At 36.2% G+C, this 25938-nt stretch overlaps 1 protein-coding gene across 8 annotated transcripts in view; it reads right to left on the bottom strand.

The window, feature by feature from the left end:
* Positions 1–12465: 12465 nt before the first annotated feature.
* BCL11B (BCL11 transcription factor B) overlaps positions 12466–25938 on the bottom strand; it is a 183886-nt gene continuing 170413 nt past the window's right edge. For 7 of the 8 annotated variants that reach the window (XM_081950636.1, XM_081950637.1, XM_081950638.1 and 4 more), the window contains one exon: positions 12466–24208. In XM_081950636.1, coding sequence (XP_081806762.1) covers positions 22197–24208 — 2012 coding nt within the window. In that variant the 3' untranslated portion in view covers positions 12466–22196. The remainder of the gene's footprint in view (positions 24209–25938) is intronic. The other variant, XM_081950640.1, reaches the window with a different exon arrangement.

The raw sequence follows: 25938 nt of genomic DNA, 5'->3' as shown, positions 1-25938 counted from the left end.
GAAGTGTTATATAAGTTTAAGTGCTATTGCTATTGCTCACAAATGGATCAACAGCCAGGAAAGTTTGGTGCTGGCAAGATTCTAACTGCTGCATGAAACACCAGTTTGTCTCCCCACCAAAGTGGTACTTATCCATACTCATAGAGCATGCGTTCAAACTGCTATGTGAAGCTGATGCAAGTGATGGGAGCTCAACCTGCCACTCAGTGCTAAGACTCAAACCACTGGAGCAGAGACCATCTCCAGAGTCATTAAACCACTGAGCCATCACACCATGAATGAATGAATGAAGATTTTCCATGTTTGACCACAGAGGAAAAGATAATCAGTGGCACCTATAGAGTCTCTAGGGTTGTTCTTCTAACCAGATAACAGTTGTCATTCATCTATTTTCTTTGAATAGAAAGAGGCATCTGTTCCATGCAACAGACTGCAAAAATAACAGGTCACACGGGCCCTCTTAGAAAAAATTTTCTTCTCTCCTCCCAGACACAAAAAAGCTTTTGTTCAAAAACGATGGCTGCTATAAACTTTGTGTGCATAATTAAAAATACAAAGAAAATATATATTTCTTGCAGTTCAAGCTATTTATGTATGACGAGTCCTTGGCACTCTCTGAGGAGCACCTAGCCCTGCTGATGTTACCTAGTTTGGGCAATGAAACATCTGCAAGAAAACAACTAAGCTCAGAGAGCACCAAAAATTCCTTATTTCGGCCCTGAGCTACAAATATTCTCCTTTATTGGTATTTATGTATATGCAATACTATGTATGTTTTTGATCAATTAATGTAAATAATATATGCTACAATTGCTCCATTTTCTTTTATTGTTTAAAATCATTAAATAAAAATAATAGTTTATGTTATCACTTCATAAGTTGGGGTTTTTTTTCCATCATGGCTTTCAAGTTACTTCAAATTAGATTGATATGTATAACGACTGAGATGATGGTTCAGAAGTGGGATCTGGTATTATTAGAACATTGAAGGAAAAGAACTGGAAAAGTGGTGATAAACATTTGTAATTATCCTGTTAAATCCTTTGTGACACCTCAGAGATCGGAAATAAGAGAACCTGCAATTAAAACAATGAAAGCTATGTCAGGCCACAGTGGCCCAGAACAAAACTGTATCTGTACTATAAGAATATCAAGCTTTCTAGTGTCATCAAATTCCATCAATGAAAATAACAGATAAGTGATTTGTTCATGCATAAATATTCTCTAACAAATGTTAATTGGCAAAGTGAAAACCAAGAGCAGAGCAGCTTCAGAGAACTGGCAAAAATAATTTGATGATAATTTTTTACTGCTTCCCAATTCTGTCATATTTATATTTGTTCATTTAATAAAGAACAATTTCTTTATTAATTCTTTTAAATCTACGCTGATCAAAAATATACCTTTTTTCTCCTAAATCAATTAGAAGACTTTTTCTTTAGTATTTCGGATGTTGTTTGGGCAGAAGGGTTAATTGAAACCTAACTATTTTTTGTTGTATATTACAAAAAAAAAGTTTACAAAAAAAAGACAGGAAATCTATATGATGTCGGACAAATTAATTATCAACAGTGTACAGAGCTAAAAATAATGAAATGAGATCATCTACTTAGCTCTTTTTGATGGACTCTATTTCTATGAACCTTTTGTCTAGATTATAGTTTTAATAAGTTGTTGTTAGTTGTGAAGCCATGTCCGTTGAGACCCCATGGACAACCTTTGTCTTTCGGTACTGTCCATGGTGTTTTCATGGCAAAGATACTGGAGTGGTATTTCCTTCACCAGTGGATCACCTTTTGTCAAGAGTTCTCTGCTTTGACCTGTCCATCTTGGGTGGCCCTGCAGGGCATAGCTCATAGCTTCATTGAGCCAAGCACAAAACAGTGCATAGCAGGGCATAGCTCATAGCTTCATTGAGCCACGACAAAACAGTAATCCATGAAGGGAGCTCTAATAAGTACTTTTTAGGAAAAGAATGTATCCCTTAGGGATCACTGATACTTTGGTAAAAAGTTGGCTCGTTTAATAAAAAGTCGCACTTGAATTTCAGTTCCTAATTTTGAATTTAAGTTTATTGTCTTTCATATTATTGAAGAATCCCATACAGATATCCTAATCAACATGAATTCTTATTAGGAATTCTCTTCCTCTCCTCCCATTCTCTATGCCTTCCCACTCACCAAAATCTACTAAAGGCAATACAAAAATACAGATATATCACTGGATTGAAAAAACATTTAACAATCATGAGAAGCACATCAAATAGTCTCAGAGTTGAACTATAATAGCATTTTTATCACCTCATACTACCAGTAGTTCATATCCATGCATTTGACCCCACTTTTCTCACCAAAGCGCAAAATCCCTGACAGATGAATAATGCAAACAATGTATGTTTCTTCAAATGACATACTGAAACTTGCAGTGATGTCCAGCAGACCTCCTTCACTTATTTCAGTGGATTGATTGAGACATAATGTGAAACCATAGTTCACTGTTCCAAGAATAAACCAAGCCTGCCTCCAATTATCTTGGGCTTCTTTTTCTTGCTCTGGGTTTCCACTTTAGATTAACAATAGTTTTAATGTCCTGTCTGCACCAAAAAAATCTGCTAACCTTAACTTGGACAGCAGAAATATGTGAATGTAAAACCATAGTTATGAAGGTGATCTGTTTCTAGCAATTATTGTAAAAATTAACTGTAGTCTAGAATTTAGTTTGTGAGATTGGAAATGGGAAGAAGAGCATATCAACCAGGAGAACTGTGTGACCCTTCACAATGTTTTATCACTATATTTTGGTGCCATCTTTAAATTGAATTAGAAGACTTCCAAGGTCCCTTCCAAATCTGTCATTCTGTTGAATAATTCATGTTTCAGCCAGGCTACTGGTAATTTCCTTGACATAATAGAGATAATCCATTCATTAAGGAAGATGTTTTGCATCAGGCATTGGCAATCAATTGTCCACAGGAAGGGACAGAAGGGACATCACATACTTCATAACATCACGTTTTGGGTGCATTCCAAAACCAGCACAAGTTACATGATTTATGATATTTGACAATAATGTCACAATGTATGTGATACTACCATGGCTTCTACTGAACATCTATAATTACAACTCCCACATTTTTTTTCACTGGTCACATTTGCTAAGTTTGATAAGTGTCAAGCAGGTCTGGAGAGATATGACCAGTCTTTGCTTTGTGAGCTTGTGGGGAATAGTGCAAGGAAAGGAAATGATTAAAGCTTACAGAAAATAATAGCACTCAGTCAGCTTCTTCCTTCTTTCAGACTTTGACCCCAATACAAAAGTAGTTGGTTCTCTTAATTGTTATCACTATTTCGCACCCCATTTATTCATTGAAACCAAAGTTTAATCATGGCAACATGTCATCAAGAATTGATTAAAAAGCCAACCATTCCAGAATTAAGAGAATTGAAGACTGATTTCAGCATCAGCTGTTTGGTTTAGCAGAGGCTTACAGCAAATCTTGTGCACAATTCATAGCATAGATAACCAGTAAAATAAATTAAATCCTTTCCCTTTGGACAAAATAAATTATTTCAAAATGAATTTCTCTCATTTCTCTCCCCCACCTTGTTCCTCAAATTCAAGAGGCAAGCAAAACCTATTTGTTTTTAATGCATATTATGTAAGCATGTTTGTTCCCAGATTGAGCGTTGGAGTGCCAACATGCACCAAGGGAACACAGAGATGCTGGCACAACCTTAATGATCGGATGCATTTATATCCAACCCAAAAAAGGGGGAAGGGAGAAAACAGTTATATCTCCTGTCAACATTTCCTATAATATGTTCCTCAAACTTTCTTTCTGACTAAGTATATTTGAGAGCTGTGCTGTAGGTAGAGAATTAAAACTAGTGCAAAGGGCAACAGCAAAACAAGAGCTTTGCAGTGACTTTATGCGTAACATAAAGCAGAAGGCAAAATATGGCAGTATACCCCTTTCTATCAACTGTCTGGGACCAATCATTCCAATTCAAATCTGCCTCCATCACTAACTATTTACTTTATGGCAGGAAATAGGGAGGTGAGATGGCAAGTTCTTACCATCAATCAACCAAGGCTGAGAGTTGTTTCTTATCCTTTCTAGAAGTGCACTTTTCAGTGTCTTCCTATATGTCATTAGGAACATGATGAGCAAGATATGCAGTAGGGAACATGGAAAAAGGATTGGCTTGATAGCCCAAGTGAAGGAACATCTGTAGTCTAGGAGATTAGAAATAGCTTATGTTTGTTCATTTATTGGACAAGAATGATATCCATGGGGTCAATTGTAGTTGGGATGGTGCTTGAGGGTGAGTGGCCAGTGCACCTCAAATGCAGTTCATGGGTTTAACAGTAATGTTTGGCCATCACCAGCAGCTAATCACTAAACTGAGTAATATCAAAGTGAGGACGCATTTAGCTATTTTGTTTCTTTCTTTAAGGATCTACACTTTACCTTGGGGCTTCTAGCAAGAGAATTCAGGATTGTATTGACAACATCTCATAGGACATACAGGTAGCCTCCATTAATGACCACTCATTCAGTGACTGTTCAAAGTTACATAGGTGAAATGAGTGGTGGTTATACCAGTCCTAAGTTTTGACCAACACAGCACCTGCATGGTAACATGACATAACATGGGTGCTTGGAAACTGGTTTGCACTTATGATGTTTGCAGCATCCTACAGTCATTTGATTACCATTTGCAACCATCCTTGCCAGCTTCCCACAATCTAAGGAAGATGGCAGAGAAGGTCACAAGTTACTTGGGTAAATCTTCCCAACCTATGAACTGCATCCAAGGTGCACCAGCCATTCAAACACCATCACGCACCATCCCTATGCTTCTCTGTACTTATGCTGCACCTCCTTAGGCACTTGCATGCCTTTCCCAACCATTTGTGCACACTGGTACCTATTTTACCATTCAGCAGGAAAACCCCACTGTACACATTCTGCGCCTCCCTAGAACCAGACAAGCCCTCATTCTGTCTCTCAGCCAGAAGCAGTGACTTTACCTGCCTTCTGGCCTTCTTGTGAGCTGCCTGAAACTTCCTTCCAGCTTCTCCACTGAGCTTGATTGTTGGAAGCTAGCAGGAAGAGGTGCTTGCTTAATGACTCATAATCCTTGCTTAACAACAGCAACAGGGGCTACAGAGATTGCCACCACTTAGTAGTGCAGGCCATGTGGCTTTATGCCTGTGATGGCGAACCTATGGCACGCATGCCACAGGTGGCGTCGGGAACCATTTGTTAGAGCACGCGAGGCATTGCCCTGTCAGCTGCAATGCGCATGCGTTCACTAGCCAGCCAACTTCAGCCTTTCTTTTTGACATTTTTTCACCCTCAGAACCCTCATGAAGGCTCCAGAGGGCCTCTGGGAGAACGGGAGAGGATGTTTTCACCCTCCCCATGTTCATAGAAAGCCTCTGGAGCCTGGGGAGGGCGAAAAATAGGTCCATTGCACGCCAAAAGTGGGGGTTGTGCATTGAACTATGGGTGTGGGCATGCCCACACATGACCCCCTTGCGCTCCGCCTGCTTTTGGGACTTTTGGCAAATTTGCAATTTTCAGCTGGGCATAATTGATTATCATTTCTGGCTTTAATAAGGTGTATGAGATATTTTAACATGAAAACTCCAACCAAAATGTGTGTTCAAATATGTGTTCAAGCACAATATTTTAACACACGACTCATAAATGCATAAACTGGTAAGCAATATCTACCGTGGAACAGGTGAGACTTGCAGGATTCTCAATGAAGAGAGAATTGAGGACTTTAGTAAGCAACGTGCTTCTATGAATTCTTCCTTCTTTACCATGTCTATGTTGGTTTTCTATTGTTTACCCACTCAGCCCATGATTGAGCATTTTAGGTCTTCAGTGAACAGTTTTAGAATGTTTCCTCCACATAAACAATTATTTTCTTTTGAAGTTTTTTTAAAGCATATTTTTACAAACTATTTGCTACAGTCTTCCCCAAACCCCTCCTTTGATGTGAATGGTGCTGCATAAATACTTCTATTGTGTAAGATATAGAATAATGACACCAACAATTACTTGATAAGGAAAATAAAGCAGAGTAATTTTATACTAAAGAATTTCTATTAAAATATTCATTTAAAAAATATTTAGATAAGACAAATGCTTCTATTACAAAATAAGGCCTGATTTCAATATTTTAACCCTGTTTCCCCAAAAATAAGAATTCCTGGATAATAAGCCCAATCAGGCTTTTGAGTGCATGCGCTAAAATAAGCCCTCCCCAAAAATATTGCAAAACAGCAGCAGCCATGAGGTGACCATGCTCACCGCCTCCTGTACTTCAAAAATAATAAGACCTCCCCGAAAATAAGGCCAAGTGCTTATTTTGGGGGTCAAAAGAAAATAAAACCCTGTCTTATTTTTGGGGAAACACAGTTTTCAGGTTGACACACAGGTTAAAAATGATTAGTAGGGAGTTTAAAGGGGTGAGAGGATAAAAGCTTTGTTTAAGATAAATGCAACCATGTATCATTGTCAGTTTGTTGCTTAACCGAAACAAAAGCAAAAAAAGGTGAGTTTTCTGCACTTCTTTTTAATGTTTGAGCAAACAATTGAGTTTAATATTAGAAACAAGTTTGCATGTGGTTGCTTAGGAATGAATAATATTCCTTGATGCCCTGTGATATGCACCAGGCTGCTCTGGGATGTTTTTGCAATTCAGCTTGAGCAGTTACCAGAGTATGCAGTGCAGAAGAACATGACATTGTAATCTTGGTCATGTTTTATTTATACAGAGCAGTGGAGCCGATAGGGTGTGTTAACAAACAAAGATGATTGCTTCAGGGGCAGTCTCTCATCCTGAGGTAATTAAGACAAAGTAGCTTCCCTGGCCGAGAGATACCCACTGAAGACAACCTTTTGTTTCCCTTTGCTAAAATCATCTGCCTCAACCAGGCCGGCAGGGCTATATCTATAGAAATGCAGTGCTGTTCTTTCATTGGTTAAAAGGGGCATCATTAAAGGGCAGAACATAAATTATACTTCTTCTTAAAATGCATATTCCTTAAAAGCCACCAAATAGAAAATGTCAGACTCCAAGAAAGAGCTGGATGCATTGAGGGTGGGAGAGTAATAATAACAACAAGAAGAGACAAAAATAAATGAGGAAGCCAGGAAACTCCTAAATTAAAAGCATTATCTCGATGGCCAACTACCATTGCTTTGCACCACATATTGAGAGAGATTCAAAAGCTATGATTTCAACCATTTATGTCTTTTAGGGAAAGATATGAAGGAAATGAGCCAACCTGTTGCTGTCTAGATATGCTGGAACTGCAACAAATCTGTAAGGATGATGTTACCTAGTTTGGTAATGAAACATCAGCAAGCAAACAATCAAACTCAGAGAGCACTAAGGATTCCACAGTTTATTCCTGAGCTACAAATATGCTCTTCTATATGTTGGAACTGTAACCACCAGAATTCATGTTGTTGAAAACCCATGGAGCTACAAACCCCAGTATATGTAAAAGGTAAGAGTTTGTGGAAGACAAGTCTAATATAAAATCTAATTCAGGACTGACTCAGTGAGGTTATGCTGAATTAGACAAAGAAGAAAAAGACCTCCTACCCTTATTTTATATATTGAAGTGTTCCTTGCTAGCAGCTGACTCTTATTTCATGATATGGTGGCAGAATTTGTGAAAAGGATTATGTAATAGTAATGAACTGCAAACTGAGTATGTAAATGCAAAAGAGATCAAGGCACTATAGTTTTAGGTTGCTTTAATAGAAATATCATTTATAAATCATGACAAATAATAGTTCCAAGCTGTGCTATTTGGGGTAAGACCCTATCTCCTATCCCCTATCAACCACCATATTAAGTTTTGGGTATCACGTTAAGAAGCATTCAGATATACTAGAAGAGACTCAGAGTATAGTAACAATGATGATAAGTAACAATGATAGTAAGAAGACTAGAAACCAAATCTTGTGAAAAGAAACTGAAGAAATTAAAAATGATTAGGCTCAGAAAAAGAAGACTGAGGAGAAATCTGTTATTTTACAGGTATTTTAAAGGATGTCACACTGATGACGATAAAGATATATTTTCCATCACTCCAAGTAGAGCAATGCTTTCAAGTTCTTTTAAGGTAGATTCTTAGCAAATATTTGACAAGAAAAAAACCAGCTTCGAAACAATAAGAGCAGTTAAAAGAGTTGAATTGGAGAACTTGTAGATTCCCTTTCACTCTATGCATTTAAGCAGAAGATAAGGCTAAACACATTTTGAGAGTGTTTTAATTTGGATTCCTGTACTTAGCAGATTTCACGAGGTCTCTAAATGACTCTTCAGTCCCAATGATCATATAATTTTTCCCAGAAACATATAGTAGCAGTGTAGTATTTTTACATGGTTCCCTTAAATATCTCTATCCTCCAAAAGATGGAAATAGATGAGGATCTCAGCAAAAAAAGCTAGGGACAGCCTTAGAGAGTCTGTTTTCTGAACACATATACTCACTCTGTCCCCCTCACACCTATGACTCTTTGATTGTTCTCTTTCTAATTATGCTATCCTAGTTATTTAATTTTTTGAGCATCTTTTACACAATGGTGTTTGACAACTAAAGATTTAGCATATATATATGCCTTTATCCCCCCCCCCCCCAAAATATGTTTACAAATAAACGTATCATTAAAGAATAAAGAGCAAAGTAAAAATTGTCATTTTTTTGTAGGGTTTTGTTGGCAATGTGACTTGCACATTACGGTTCTTTTTTTTTACTTCAATTCAAATTTCAGAAGCATATTTGTGGCATGAACATGTGGGATTTTGAATTCAAAATATGTTTCCCAAGTTGTTCTGCAATATCCCTTGAATATTGGGCAAGGAACAGATTTTGTTTCTGCTTTTTTTTCTTTAAAAAAAAGAGCACTAGCTTCTGTTATGAAAGGAATATGTAAGTTTTCAAATGATAACAGCAAAATGAAAAGTTTGATTATTATTCTGTAAAGCTATATACTCTTATTAAAAAGAGGACTGTTTCACTTTCCATGTCTTATCCAGAAAAATGAAATGCCAGCCCTGTTTGCAAATATACTTGCAGAGGTACAAACTGCAGGCTTAATCTCTGTAGTCTCTTTCAGTTAGCAGGTCACACAGGCATTTAACCCCAAATGCACAATGGATATAAATGTATCTTCATGCTGGAGTATATAGATAGAAAAGTATATTTGCAAATACTGTGAAAACTGGTATTCTCAAGATTTTTAATGGGAAAATTGTTTTCCTGTCCAAAAGATCCCCAAGATTGTATGTATGTGTGTGTGTGTGTGTGTGTGTGTGTGTGTATAAAAGTATACAAAAAGAAATGACCATATTTAAAACAAATATTAAATATTATTATTTAACAAATATTAAATATTAAAGCTAGGAAAATATTGGATCAGTATGATCTTAGGACAAATGAAATGTTGCCGCATGTGCATCCATCTAATTTACTATGTTTGTTTATAAACCTCATTAGATATTAAACAAAGAAGTAAAAACAGATAGCCCTAGACCTTTTAGATTTTTTTTTAAAAAGTTGATTTGTTCCAAAGATATGTGAAGCCATAAGTGTGTTCTCTAAATAGAAATGCAGGATATACACATACATCAGAATAAAGTAGAAAAGGATATTCAATGATCTACATAATATGTATCAAAACTTAGCCACATTTAATACCAATTTCAATTACCAAACATTCTTAGAAGTCCCACATAGTGTGCATTGCAGTACTCAGAAACAGGGAACCCCAATCTATGGATGCGGCCCACTAGTGAGTTGTGAAGGGTTTGCAATTGGGCCATGGAAATGGTCTGCAAGAATATGTTCACACACACACACACACACACACACACACCATCACTTGCATTAGGAGTGGGCTAGCACATGCACATTTATGTGAGCAGCAGGCACCTGTGCTTGCCAGCCACTTGTGCATACTATTTCCTCCCCCCGCTGGTTCGCAAAGTTGGAAATGTTGGGGAACTCTGGTCTAAAACACATGTTCAAATTCATCTTTTGCAGAAAAATGCCCAAGTGAAATTCTAATTGAATACGTCAACTTATTCAATTGTGTTTTCCACCTGAAAAAAGACATAGTTGCTTTAAAGGACTGTTAAATTCATACCCGTGTCCAAATCGCTTCTTCCAAACCATTATTGAAGCATGCACAGCCCTAGTCTGGATTCTCAACTCTTGTGTTATGCTCCATTCTTCCAGTGGTCAGGAAATAACTGCCCAACTTTTCTCTTCTAGCGACTGGAAAAAGAAATATACTTTTGGAGCGGGAAGAGACATGCTAGCTGCTTAAGGGAGAAAGTCTCTTTCTTCTAAATACAGAATAACCCCATCCTTTTCTTTCTTTCTTCTTTTTCCAGGTTCAGTGGGATATTGATATCCTCTGATGAGAAGTTTTTGCCCAGTATAGTAGGCAGCTGGACAGAAAGTGTCACCAAGGACTTCTGTCATTCTGGGCTTTGTTGTTACGAACTTATTTACAGCTATTTCAGGTTCATCCTATCACCACTCCACGTACTTTTAGAGAACTGTGGATATATGATGTGTAGAGTTAGTGAAATTAAATTTGTTTAAATATATTTGAAAATGCCCTGATCTAAAAACCTGCACTGCTTTGTAAACAATTGTGCATATTACTACACTGATCACATAAAAAGAAAAGTGTTGTCCTTTCCTCACCAACATTTCTGTCCTGAAAGAGGTTGAAGGGAGATATTTAAAAATGTATTGTTGTAACATCTTTGAAGGCACCCAACTAAAGCTGCCTTTAATTAATGTCCTTTGAAGCATGTATCATTTTTATTATATTCATCCCATTCTATCAAAAAATTAAAACATGTCTGAATTTTTCCCATTATAGTCTGTGGATGGGTTTTCCCCCAAATCAAATTTCATAGCAACTCAGATTGAATCAGTTACTCTCAAATCTCAGAACACAAACTTGAATCAAATCATGCCTGTTGTGAATCCCCCCATCTCCAAATCATATTGAATCAGAGTTGAAGTCAACAGGCCTCCTAAAAAGTTAAGTCGAGACATTTCCCCTTTTTTAGGACAGATCACTATCATAGACTTACAAGTTATTTGCTAATTTAGGAATAATACTGAAACCATGTAGATAAAATTATGTAAACGGCCATCTTTATTACCCTGCATTGTTTGAAAAATCTTAAACGCTGTTTAATCCCAATCATTACTGAGTATCAAAACGACCCATATCATGATCCTAATGTGAATTCTCCCTTTTTATGTAAATTAGCCATCCATGGTCTCCCTATACAGTTTTTTCTGCCCACTTCTTACTGTTTCTTCAGGTTTTGTCAAGAAGGGTGGAATCGTTTTATGTAATCTTACAACCCATACAGCGTAAGGCAGCATCATTAATGGTGGAATATGTTGTTATATTTCACAACTAAAACCAGTTTCCTTACCTCTAGGTAAAAGGCTAGCACTGATATTTTCTTGATACCTACTTAGTCTATAATTCTCAGTAGGATTTCTTCAGCTTCCTTTCTAGAACAAGTTTTGTGTATGCACCCAAGGTATCCTCAATTTGCATCTGCACAATGTTTCTTAGATTACTCTAAAGCCTATGCACATTGAAAGTTCTTCAGTGTGCTGCTGCTTATTCCCCTTTTAACTCAGAACACATTCTTTTCCATTTCTAATATTCTTTAGACTGATCAAAACACAATGTTTAAGCATATTTACTTCAATGTGTAAAGTTCTCTTAACTCCTGCTGTGAACAAAGTGCCCCCTAATCATTTTAATGGTGAAGATTGTTTGTGCATACTATACACTACCATTCTCTTCATTCTACTTTTGTAGATATAACTGAAAGTATAAAGCTACGAGGCTTTTATAAGGGCAGTTAAGAGCTGGACTTTGGGCCAGGATTCAACCTAATTTCATTATATTTCAGCCTTGATTATCACATTATTGTATTAGTGCACAATAATATGCACTATCTTTGTATTTGTTGGTTTTGTTTTTTCTTAGTAATGCCATTGTCTGAGTTGAGTGACTATACAAATAAATAAAATTTGAATATGAAGTCCAAGAAACTAGACTTACTCCTTGAACAAAGAAAGCAACTACTTGATTCTCTTTGAATAACCATGACTTTGCTTTCAGATGAAAAACTTTCCTTTTATCCACAAGTATACATAGACAAAAAGGGAAATCAAAGAAGTGTTCTTACAAGTTTGAAAGTATACTTCCATATTAAATTAGTGTTCTGAGGCTGCTGTATACATGGAATTTAACAACCCTCCCCTCCCCCTAAAGAAATCTGGAGCCTAAAACATTTTTTTAGTTAAAGAAAATGTCTTCCATATAATCCATGCTGGTTTGAACTCCTTAAAATAAGCAGTAAAGACAATATTTGGAGATCATGTCAAATGTCCAATTTATTATTTTTTATAACTTGAAACTGGAACAAACGTTGTTTTGAATGAGTGTACAAATGAAATGGTAGACACATGCTGAACTCAACAATATGACAGTAAGGGGAGAAAAGAGGCCAAAAGTCTTGTACAGAGAATAAAAGGAACAATAAATATTTTACTAAGTGATATTGAAATGACATCCTGCCATCTCAACATTTGTATCCATAATAGAAAATGTGCTCCCGTTTTTTAAATGGAGCACAAATACCAAGCAATAATAAATAGTTCCAAACTTGTTGTAAAAGACAAAATCTCCAAGAAAACAACAAAAGCTCATACAATAAGAAATAGAAAAAGGTAATAAAAATAGTTTACTTGCTGGTACAAATGCAAACAACTGAAATCAACAATACTTTGCTTTGCAATTCTAAAATACAAAGAGCACCATAAAATGAGTATGCCTGTGAAAATAAAACCTTGGACTGTGATCAGGACTAGGATGAAATGCTGAAGTCATGGCAGTATTAAAAAAAAAGTACAACGTATTTTTTTTTATTTTACATCCTTTTATTTAAAAAAAGTTACTCCAGAAATGCTCTGTAAATGAATTTTAACAAGTGTGGGACAGGCTTGAAATATGGAATAATTTTGACTTAAAAGAAAAAAATTCAATTGTAACAGCTGAGATGACTAGGATATGCCTATCACATTGTGCCTTGTAAAACTGGAATCCTAAAAGTAGAAAAGGAGGAGCCCTGATAGTTTCACTGAATATAACCTTTGTGCTTTAGAATACCACATACTGTATTCTCAGGTATTCAAATCACAACTGCTGGTGGTTCAGAATTGAATTCATCTACAATGAAAAAGAGCGTACTTGACAGATCTTGAATTCAATTGATTACAGAATAAGATGAAACTAGCATCTTGGAATAAAAATTATACTCCTGAATTTTGACCAAAAATATTCCAGAAAAAATCACTGTCCATATTCCAATTAAGGAAATCAAATGCATAAAATAGCAATAGCGCTTACTTATATACCACTTCATAGTGCTTTTTACAGCCTTTTCTAAGCGGTTTACAGAGTCAGCATATTGCCCCCAATAATCTGGGTCCTCATTTTACTCACCTCGGAAGGATGGAAGGCTGAGTCAACCATGAGCCGCTGAGATTTGAACTGCCGAACTGCAGCTAGCAGTCAGCTGAAGTAACCCACAGTACTGCACTCTAACCATTGCGTCACCTCGGCTCTATAAAATACTGTAGAATATGCCTTTAAGAAGTTAAATTTATTGTCTGCTATTTGAAGTTCATTAGATATACATCCAGTGAACTGTCTTTCCACAATGGATTTTTCTTTCAGCATTATTTTATCCCTAACTTGGAAGAGATGGAATAGATGAGATGCATCTTCTTTTCCAGACCGTAGCATTTCTTGAAGAGAGTTACATTTGGACATTTTACACTGAGAACAAGACCCTCACCTATTTGTTATTGTTGTTCACTGCCCCTAAATTTAGCGAAAAATGTTTTCAGGAATGGAAGAAATTGGGGAGAGGATAAGACTGCTGGGAAAGGAGAATTAATGAAGATCTATCTTTCCATCAGTAGTATCTCTCCACTGCACAAAGAACATCCCATGGTCAGAAAAAGCCCTCTGAGATATTTTAGGTCTAAATCTGTGTTTTGTTTTGGTGATCAGTTTCCTTCAATGATTTTTTTTCATAACATTCTCAGAATCCTCTTGGGTAAAAAGTTATCAGTAACTTTTTCATCAGACTTCAGCAATTTCTCCCTGCCTTACTCCACCCAAATAAAATAAAAGATGGAGGGGAACGATAACTTAGTCAATAAAATAAGTACAGAATTTCATCCTAGTCCTTCAAATATTTGTAAAATTTATGGAATGTACAATTAGGAGTCAACAGTAGCAGCAAAGCAGACAAAAGAACATAGACTGGCAAAACCTGTACAATGGTCCCTTTCTTACAGAAAGGGGGAGAAAAGGAGGATGCGCCTGGACCAATTTTTACTCCACTGCAATTCACAGTTGTACTCAACAGAATGCTGCTCTTCTTTTTTCCCTTTTAAAATGACTTCAACTGAAAGCTGTGAAGAGAATAGGGTAGAATGTGGAAATAAACAGGTACCCTGATCCCATAAAGTCTCCAGATCAGGCCCCTCTGAAGGAAGAAGGCTTTACATAGTAGAAAACCTTGCACTGTTGGGTGAGTTGAGGTCTGGCATTCCCTTAACCCACAGGTAACAGAGTACTACCTTCTGTTCGATGATGAGAGAAGGACAGCATACAGACCATTTCATCCCTCAGGACATGCAGTGCCATCTAATTCAGTATCTCTGGACACCTTAAACACACATATATGTTTTATGGAACATAGCTAGAAAGTTTACATTTGCTAGGAAAAAATCGCCTCCCTTTGGGGTGAGGGAAATTGTGGAATGTTAAATCAAACAAGTTCACAAAAATGAAATTTCTTCTAATAGACAACAGCCAACCACCTAGTTCAACAATACCTGGGAAGGCCTTGATACAAGGGGTCCAGGCAGCTTCAAAGTTATTACTGCCTTGAAGGAACAAGCAGTTTTTTTTGTAGGCCATTTCTGACAGAAAAAATATTTATATATATATATTTATATATATGTATATACATATATATATATACACGTGCACACAACTAAAATAGTGAACCAAAAATTTAAATGAAACAACATTTAATACCCCTATCGCACCCTCCAATAATTAAAAATAATAATTGGTTTTTTTTTCTTTTACCCACAGGTTGTCAAACAACCGTTGTATTTTACCCTCTTCTGTACAATAAGGTCTTGACATACATTTTTTTTTTTACTATTTTATCCTGCCAAATTAAAAAAATATATTATGGCAGCCTGTTTGTTTGTTTTTATTTTTATTTCCAAATTCACTAACAAAAAAGTACATTAAATCCCTTTAAAAGGACAAGCGTACAGTTAAAAAATTACAAGTTCCAGTAAAAATACAGCAAGTGCCTACATTATATGAATCAACCAATATCAATATTCATTCCAGAAGAAGAGGAAAGGGAGAAGGTGGGGAAGGGAGGAAGAGATAAAAATAGGTACAGGTCAGAAATGTGATTTTTTTTTTTAATCTGCAAAGCAATAACAATATTAAGCATTTTTTTTCTACGTACTTTTTCTACATGGTGTAGCAGTCACCTTTTAATCCCCAAATACAAGTTTCTATACATTTTTTCTTGAAATAAAAATTCAACACCCAAGGCAGAAAAAAAAATACTAAAACTCAGACTTTACAGTTACAGTGACAAGAACAAATTTTATAGACCCACCATTTAAATTTTACTGCAACATTTTCAAGGAAAAAAGAGAAAAGTTTTTTTTTTCTTTCAGGTTTTGTAAAATGCCCAGGCATTCTCCATTATTACAAATACTGGTCCACTTTTACAGTAATCAAGAAATTTTAATATATATAATATATACTAAAACCCCGTCACCAAAAGAAAACAATATACACATGGCCATTATGGCATTTTTAATAACCTATTAAGCAAACTTTGAAAAAAAAAAGATTGCTCAAACACACATACACACATTTTTTTACCCTTGTATGTATTCAATACTGTAAACGTATTTTAAGACAGAGTGCACTAAATTTAACTTTTTAAAAAATTAGCCGTTGTTCCTGAATTATTTTTCATTCAATGATAACAACTTGCAATTTGTGTCATTTGAGTTTTAATTCAGCAGTAAATCATTTCCATTCCATTTCCTAAGCAGCGTTGTCCTGAAAAAAAAGAGAAAGGCTGAGAATAATTCAGCAAATGGATGTCCGAAGTTGTGCTGGATATACATCTTCATTTGATTGGGTCTTATGGCAGTTTCATGTCCACTATCTTCAACCAGGCTTTTTTAAAAAAATGTAAATGTGGCTCTTTGTTTTTTCATCTAAAGAACATACCTTTCTTGTTCTATCTTTTCTGAAAAGTCTTTTCATTTCACAAAAATTGTTTGCATGTGTCTCAAGAGACTGAAATAGGAAGATCAGTTTTCAAGGCACTCACATCAAATTGAAATGGCAGTAAAAAAACTGTCCAATAAATTATTATTAGTTTTTTATAGTGCCAGTATTGTGAATGCCATGCTTAGCAACACTGACACTTAATCTCAGATGTCCCCCTTTAATAGTTCACCCATCTCTGGGCCAAGCAAAGACAAAAATGCTGTAATTTCTTGTTTAGAAGCCACTGGTCTTCAATGCAAACAAATAAACAAAAAAAATAGCTTTAAAGTGCGGGTCAACAGAATCAAAATGTAAATTTTATAATAATGTATACTAACTATATCAGGGGGTTTCAAATTATTACCTAGAAAGTCTTAGGCTATGAAGATTTGTATATGGATATGTGTGTTCACATGTGTTTTGTTTTTCCTTCCGTCCAATATGTCAATTCTTGGAGACTGCCTGCAAGTTTTCTTGGCAAAGTTTCTCATAAGTGGTTTGCCACTGTCTCCTTCCTAAGGTTGAGAGAAAGTGACTAGTCGAGATAACCTAGCCGGCTTTGTGTCTAAAGCATGACTAGAACTTACAGTCTCCTGGTTTCTAGCTGATGACTTAACCACTACATCAAAAGCACACAAACATATACAAACAGATAAAGATTGACATTTCAGCTTAGGGCATCTGTTCTGATCTGAAAAGCTAAAAGAACAGCAAAGAATTAGAACTATAATAACTCACAAAAAGTATTATATGTCAGGATGAAAGGATCTTTGTAAATAAGGGAAAGCATATTGTTCCACGTCTGATCAATTAACATGTCAGTTAAAGAAATTAGGCTTTGCTCTCAGTCAAAATACTCAAGTTGAGGAGAAGAAAAGAGCCTCTATCTCTTCTAGCCACTGTCCATGCTTCCCTCAGAAGAACCATGGAACTAGAAACAGAAAAGCAAAGCAAGTGAATAAACACTACAATATATTTTCTTCTTCAAATCAATGTTATTTATCAAATGAAGGTTCCGAATTAAAAGGGTTTTCAATAAAATATTCAAACAGAAGTAACAATGAAGTGATTAGTGACTTCAGTAATTCAAGGGAACATTTCAGCAACTCCCATTGAAAGAACCTCTATTTACCATTTACAATTTAATTGGAAAAAATATTTAATATATATATGAAAATCTCCAATAACTATGCAATGTGTAAAAAGGGACTGAAATGTTTGTGGCAAAACAAATGTACAAAAACAATGTTTTTTTTTTAAAAAAATGCTAAATTAAAAAATGCATGAGCCCAAAAAATCTTATTTAGAATGGCAGAGTTCTTAAGAAAGTTTTAATTTCAGACATTAAGAAGAGCTTTGTATAACTGTATAAATTCAGAATTTAAAAAGAAATTGTATTTTACATTTTGCTTTAAAGGACTCAGATCTGCAATTTCAAACTCAAGAGTTTAGTGAAATCAAGCACCTTTCATTTTAGTACCATTTGAAAGGCTGCAAAATTTAAAACCTTCCTAACAAATTTAATTCTTACAAGTTGTCTTAATGGCACCCACATAAAAGACTGGTTGTTGACCTATTTTGCTTACAATAACATAACTGTGCATTATATGAGAATGTTAATGAAAAAATGCCTCATCAGTTCAGTTGGTTCTTATTTAATAGTTGTTGTACCCAATATGTCTATCATTGTTGGGTATTAGCTTACTACTGGTCCAATGAAAAGGTTTACTATCAGATTTAAGTTTTCTTAAGAAACGTGTTGATTAAATGACCATAGCAACAATAACAGCGTTGGTATGTTTAATAAAAAGTTGCTGGCCACATAACCCAGCGCAAATATACCCATGGGCCAATCAAAAGTTAAACTTTCACTAATTTGGAGAGCAACATCTCCCTTGTGTCCACTCCTGTTTTGAACTAGTTTAAAAACTATGAAGATTGTCTAAAGAGTTGCATCATGTTTTTATGCAACCATACAAGAGCATTTTTTAAAAAGAAAATGCTGTTTGCATTCTAATCTTGGGGTCTAATAGTCTTACAAGTGTTCCCATGAGTGTTTAACTGTGATGATTAGAAGCCTTATGTATTGGCTTCAGCATGCCATTAGTTAGAAATCTGTACAAGCTGACTACAAATCACCCACAATATAGGGGCCTGCCAGGTACTTGAAAATCTCTGCTTCTGTATCTCCGGCAAGCAGCCAAAACAGGAAGCTTTGGTGAACTACCATATGTGGCTGGTAGGCTGTTTCTAAGGCAACTATTAGGGTGTTGGATGTTATGCTAGTTGGTATCTGCTAAATACTGGGCAAAGTTAGGGGGACATACAATCTTACTGTTTATTCAGTTGTTCTTTTAAGTTGGCCATTTCAAAGGGAGATGAACTTTAAATATGAGCCCAATTTAAGCATTGTCTTAGGAGCCTGAGAGAGACTTCAGCTGATTTCATGAGAACTCTGTAGATTCTCATGTAAATCATAGGCATTCCATGTGATGAAAATGCATATATATATAAAGGCACCTTTCAAATCTGTTCATCAGGGTTCCAAAATCATAATTGATCCTGTCTGAACACAGCATGTTCAAGAAGTGCTATGATTATATAATATGATTTTCTTCAATTGGAGAAAAAAGTAATGAATTAAATCACATAAGAAAGGTCATGCTGAAAAGTCCTGACTAGTTCTGTTGTCTCTTCTTACAGGGTGCAACTAGATATTGTTGGGAATTCTATTTTTAAGACATGAACCTCATAGCACCTCTTATGTTCCACATCAACTGGGGTTTTGAAGCCTACTATCTTTGATTCAGGAAATAATGTTAAGGCCATTGTGTCTACTAGTTATGGATAAATATCTAAACCACTTGGCATAAAAATTGGAAGGGGGGGGGGGGAAATCATCATAGTGTGCAACAGCAGATTTAATTTATACCGAATCTGACAACATTCAACTTTATCAGATAATCCTGATTCTAATAACTGAAAGAAAAGCTTCTCCACAGTAGGCATAATTTTATACATGTTTGTTTTCTCCCAAGCTACTTGTTTTATCTAAGCTAAAAAGTCCCAGATGTAATGTTTCCTCACAAAGCAATTGCTCTTGCCCCTTGATAATTTTGTTGCCTTTCATGCACATTTTCCAGTATGTTTTTTTTTAAGATGCTGTGGCCAGAAACATACACAGATATCTTAATGTGATTATATCATGAATATAACTATTGTATATATCTTTATAAAGATATTATAGTATCCAGAGATTTATTTATTTTTATTCCTTTCCTAATGATGCCTACTGTGGAGTAACACTTTTGCTGTTGTTTTTATAAGAACTGTACACTGCTTCAATGTTATCTTTAAGCTATCACTATTTGTAAAATCAATTTCTGGGTATATGTGTGCCAGCTAGACCTCATAAACTTATGAAATTAGGAATTAAAAAGTACATGGTAATACACTTTTCATTCTGAACTGCAATGACCATTCTTAATGCCCAGTTGTGCAATTTGAAAAGAGCTCTATTAGAGCTCTTTGCAATCTGTTGTTTTAACCACCTAAAACAATGAAATGTCATCAGCAAATTGGCCACTAGCTGCTCAACCCTAATTTAAATTATTTATGAATAAGTTTAAAAATACTGGTCCCAAAAACTAATCCTTGGGGAAAGGGCTAGATGATACACTTTCCATTTCTGACTGATATGGTTTATTCCTGGTTTTTTTTTCTTTATTCAGTTACTAGCATGGCATATTACGTATCAAATGAAATACCTAGTTTTCCAGTGACATAGATACACTATAAAATTCTGTTTATTTTATCCATCTTGTTTAAAGTTCACGTTTAGCTGGCATCCAATTCTTTCCATTGAAGGCTGCAAAGTGTTAAAATTGTGTGGAATTTCCTTTCCAAAGAATATTAGAATAAACTAGAGAAAAAGGATTAACTGATTTTATAATTAAATAATATCTATTTAATCAGGACAACATTTAGAAAAAGTTTGTGGTATGCTAATAGTTTAAGATTTAGAGCCGCAGTCTTTAATTAATTAACCAGCTTTAAAAAGCATGTTCATGTTTAACTGGGCTTACTCTCAGAGCAATATTCTCAGTATACAGTACAATTGTACATAAGTAAATAAAGAAATCTATGATTAATTGGGCAACTTTTTTGTTAGTCAACTAACATAATTATAAATTGCTAATAGTAAACATCATATAAGAAAAAGCATTTTTTTTCCTAACAATTAAAATAGGCTGCCTATTTTAGGATAGCTAGTTAATTTGTCCAATTTGGAATTGCCAAACACATGAACAACACTTTGCAGAATTTCAGAAATGGATGTTTCCCACCCTAACCTAAGGATGTAAAAAAAAGTGACTGGAACTTTTTGCACGCAGAGTGTACACTATGCACCCCTTCACTTCACACACATGGAATGACTCCTCTAAAATGAACATCTACTACAACATATTCTAAAACAAAAATATATCTTTTTCTTAAGAGGTTTATTTACTCCTAAGCAAATTTATGCAGATTTAACCTGATTTGATGGTTTTTTTTAGTGAATGGCATAATAAAAACATCATTTTACTCATATTGTGTATGCTTTTCTTGATGCACACATATACTCACACAGGTTTACTAATTAAACTACTCTTCAATTAAAACACTGACTAGTCTTTTGCTGCATATTGGTATTGAATGGTCAGTTACTGTAAATGTACATTTTCGGGTTATTAAGTGAAAATTACCATGTGCATAATGTGCAATGTGAACAAGGATAAGTGGCATACCTGCAAAAAAAAAATCAAGCTTTTCTTTCTGTTTTGCTTCCTAAGATTGGCAATGAAGCTCTCACTACTCTGGGTTTCTCCTTACTTAATAAACTGTATAATAGAAATGGCAGAAAAGAAAATGGATAAGGCATTTAAACAAATTCCCTAACAATAATGCACAAATTTTGCTATTGCTTGTTATTATAGCTGCCTTTAGAAAATTTGGTGCCCATTTTTTTTATTTTTCAAAATGCTTATTTTAGAATCTGTTAAAAATAATATTTTAAATAAAGGCCTCTATTTTAAGTGGCATCATCAGTGCTAATTTTTAAATCCAAATCCAAAAGAAAGTGCTAACATTTTAAGATTGTTATCCGCGACACTATTTAATATTTCCTAATTCTCAAATGATTTTTTTTCTTTTTAAAGGACAACAACAACAACAAAAACATAAAATGTTGGCTTCTTCACAAGAAATTACACATACTCAGCGTAAGATTCAACAAAGCAGCGGCCCTCTAAAATTATAATTTAAATTGATATGCATCTCCCCTTGTAATGCAAAGAATCTCAGGTTACTATTGGGGAAAACTAGAATGGGATACCCAACAAAAATTTTAAAAAAATCTAAAATAAAAAAGTATTAAAAAAGTACCTGCACATGCCAAAACATAAACAAAAAAAACCCAATAAATACAGAAATTATTGCACAGTTAAAAGGCTTCACAATTTTTACTGCCTTAACCAATCCTCAGGTTTAATAGAACTTTGTAGACACAGGTTATATTTAAGTGCCAAATTCTGGCACCTGCCATAGTTACACTAAGATATGTTTATGGAGGCAAGTTAGGTCAGCTTTTCTCAATTGGTAATAGTTAAACTGTACAATTTAAATGTTACCTAGACCCCTGCTTTTAACCCAGTTGGGAGTGGGGGGCTTAACTTCTTTCTGCCTGCTCAATTTTTACATCATTTGTCAGCAAGTGTTCGCCATGCCACTTTTTCATGTGTTTCTCCAGGGTGCTGTAAACACTGAAGGGCATCTGGCAAATGTCGCAGCGGTAGACCTCCTTCCCTAGCTGGCCATGCGTTTTCATATGACGTGTCAGCTTACTGCTCTGGGCACATGCATAGTTGCAGAGCTCACATTTGTAAGGCCGCTCTCCTGTGTGGCTCCGGCGATGCACCGTTAAGTTACTGCAGTTCTTAAAGACCTTGCCACAGTATTCACACGTGTCACTCCGCCGTCCTTCCTTTGAACTGGGTCGACCGGGACCTGGTCCGCTGATATGAGGGGTGCTGCCTCCACTCGCCGTCCCGCTGCGCCCTGAGAGACCACCATCCAGCATATCACCTGGTGGAGTAGAGAAACGCAGGCTTCCGTTCTCTGAGGAATGCTCAGAAGAAGTTGCAAAGGGGGATTGTCGGGAGTCTGTGAATCCTAGAAATGGATCCTTCATGAAGTGCCTTGATGCTGCGTATCCTACCAGCCACTGAGAGTAAACATTTTCAGAAGGTATTATTGTTGCTGGTGGCAAGTCCAAATCTTTTTCTATTTTTATTCTTTTGGAGGAATTGTTTAAATTGGGGCTTGTGATAGGGGTGGGCTTGCGAGGGAATAGCCCTGGGAAGGGTTCACCTGGCCCAAAGTTTCTCCCATTCACTGTCCCTTCCTCAGTGCGGTCAAGTTCTCCAGCAACTGAATCTTCATCACCTGTGTCTCTCTGGCAAAGGTCTCGAGGGCAGAGATCTCGCTGATCTGAAGACCTTTTCATGAAGCCACCTCTTTTCTGCTTTTCAGCCAGCATGTCACTGTATTGCTGGATGGTACCGAGGCTTACATTCTCTATCACTTTTCCTAGGACAAGGGATTTTTCATCTGTCAGAGATTTGGAACCATTCTCTCGGTTACGGCTTAGTTCTGAATCCATGCTAAAGCTTGACTCAGGTCGACTTTCATTTTCAAGCTCCTCTTCCTCCTCCTCTTCCTCCTCCTCCTCTTCATTGTCATGGCCTAAAGAAGGATCACTCTCATTCCTGAAATCTGCCTCACTAGACTTTAGTCCCTCTCCAGTAAGTTCACTTGTGCCAGGCTCTGGGGAACTTGTAGCAGATAATCCATCATCGGACCTCCCTGTCATGGATCCAGCTTTGTGCATATGTGTTTTCATATGGCGTTTTAATTTGCTGGCTTGGGAACAAGCATGGTCACAGAGTTGGCATTTATAGGGCTTCTCTCCTGTGTGACTGCGCCGGTGGACAATGAGATTGCTCTGAAACTTGAAGGTTTTTCCACAAAATTCACATGACTTACTCTTTGCCTGAGGCTGAGGAGGCGTAGTGCTGCTTGGAGGCATTGGTGGCAATGGAGGGGTGTTCAGAAAAGGAGATTTAGGGCTTGGCTGGAAAGGATTCAATAAGCGATGCATAGGGTTGCTGCGACTAGGCGAGACTGGTGGTGGGGTGGCATTGTTTCCTGCCAGTTCTCGAAGCCTTCTGGAGAAATCCATCGCTGGCGACTCGATTGCCATGGGGTTTAAACGCATGACTCTGTCAAAGGCACTAGGATGCTGGGCAACTAACCCCATTTCTTCGGCACTAAGGCGATGTGGATCCAGATGATGACGAGGTGGCGGACTGAAGAGGGGAGGTGTATTAGGAAGCCGACCTTCACCAAAGCCAGGATGATCACGCAGGATGGGACCTGTCATTCGCAAGAGACTAAAAGGGTTATTGTCGCCTAGGAAATTCATCAGCGGGGACTGTGCAACAGTCTCGGGTCCCAGAGGAGGAGGGATGGTGATGCGTGGAGTAAGGGAGCTGTTTGAAGGGCTAGTTTCCAAGTAGATGCGGAATCCATGTGTATTCTGGGCATGCTGAAGCAAGAACCAAGCGCTATTAAAAGGGTGCTTGCATGTTGTGCAAATATAGCTTGAAGGCTCATCTTTACCTGTTGAGAAAAAGTGACAAGAGAAAAAGGGAAAATAATTAGAAAAGTAACCTCGAGAACTGTAAATAAACTTCCCCCCCCAACAGTTGTAATGTAAACATATTTAATAAAGAGGAGGTATCTGTTCTTGTTTAACATAACATGTACATGCCTGAAATCCATCTTCATCCTAAACTCGGTCCTAGCTTATAGCATAGAGGTTCTTTAAAGTTTCAATACAAGCTTAGAAGAAACCATTTCTCCATATTCCAATCCAAAGTTATACTCAATCACATTTAGCATCCAGTGAAAACTGAATATTAGAATCATGTCTAAATCTGAAAAATTAATCTTGTATACAAATCATTCCATCATTCCCTTTATCCAAAGCTTTAAACATGCTGATGTTTAAGTTACTATAATAATTGAATGGTAATAGCTATTAGAACTGCATTTGAATTGTGTTTAATGGAACAATCATATCCATTATTTAATAGGAAAAGGTCAGCAATTTATTTGCCTTTCTAAAATATCCTTCTTTTTCCTTGAAATATCAAGAATATAGGTTTGAAAGTTCCTAGAAAGTTTTATCAAAGGCAGAGTAGACAACCTGTAGTTCAACATTCATGATTTTACAAAGTATAAAATGGAACACTGGACATACAGGGCAGATTTGTTATCATTATTTAAAATGTGAATTCCTCCATTGTGAAACACTAATTCAGATAAATTCTTAGGTATTCCACCTTGATTTTTTCAAAGCAGCTGTTTTATGCAGAAAAAAAGTAACATTTTCTAATTCTGTTCCCCCCCCCCCCCAGCAACAACCAACAGAAGTGATAGATCAGGAGAATATCATATTTCTTTCCCCCCCCCCGCAACTTTTGCTTTACTAGAAGATAATGCATACACACCATAAAAAAGAAACATGGCAACATGACAACATGATCGGACATACTAACTGCTAATGGTACATGGGCCCTGACATTTAATTATTTTGATCATGGGTACTTGCCCTGAATATGACAAGACAGAATAAATGAATGTGAGCCAGTTCATGAATGAAACAGCAAACTGCCTTACTCTCATATACAAGCTGGGAGCTAATCAGTAAGTAAACCAGACAATTTAAGCACACAGATGCCACTATTTCCCAAAGTGTTAGCTATATTGAAAATTAAGGTGTACTAAGAAATTACAAATGGGTGGAGGGATATTCATGCCTCGAGAATATAATACTTTCATTGTCCCCTTTCCCTCCCCAATTTTAATAGCGGGCAAATGGCCATAGAAATGCTGGTATTTCCAAATGTATGTTAGGGCTTTGGAACAATATGAATTTCAACTATAGCTTTCTATAAGCAATTAATATTGGTGTTATAGTCCAAAATGCAAGAAAGGCCTCTTAATCCTAGCAATTGAGGCATTTGAAAGAGAGAAGGTGTTTTATGCCAATTTTGAGGTTGATTCAATAGTCAGTGCTCCTATTATTATTACTACTCAGAGTTAAATATTTCTTTCTTCAAAGTATATGTGAAAAAAAGTCTAGACCATTAATGCTTCTTAAAAACACAATGGTAGCATAAAAAGTGACAGAAATCACAGAGGTATGTTAAAATTTATAGTATATTCTGTCAAAAAGCTCTTTTAACAATACATTTTGCCTCAGCTTACCCATGAATGGATTTTAACAAACCTTTTTTTGAAATGTGATCTAACAGCAAATCAAGTACACAATCTTACAAAGCCAT

This window comes from Natrix helvetica (assembly GCF_964273705.1).
Source record: "Natrix helvetica genome assembly, chromosome: 1".
Lineage (NCBI taxonomy): Eukaryota > Metazoa > Chordata > Lepidosauria > Squamata > Natricidae > Natrix > Natrix helvetica.
Note: the sequence above shows the minus strand (reverse complement) of the source record. Positions and strands in the feature narration are given on the sequence as shown.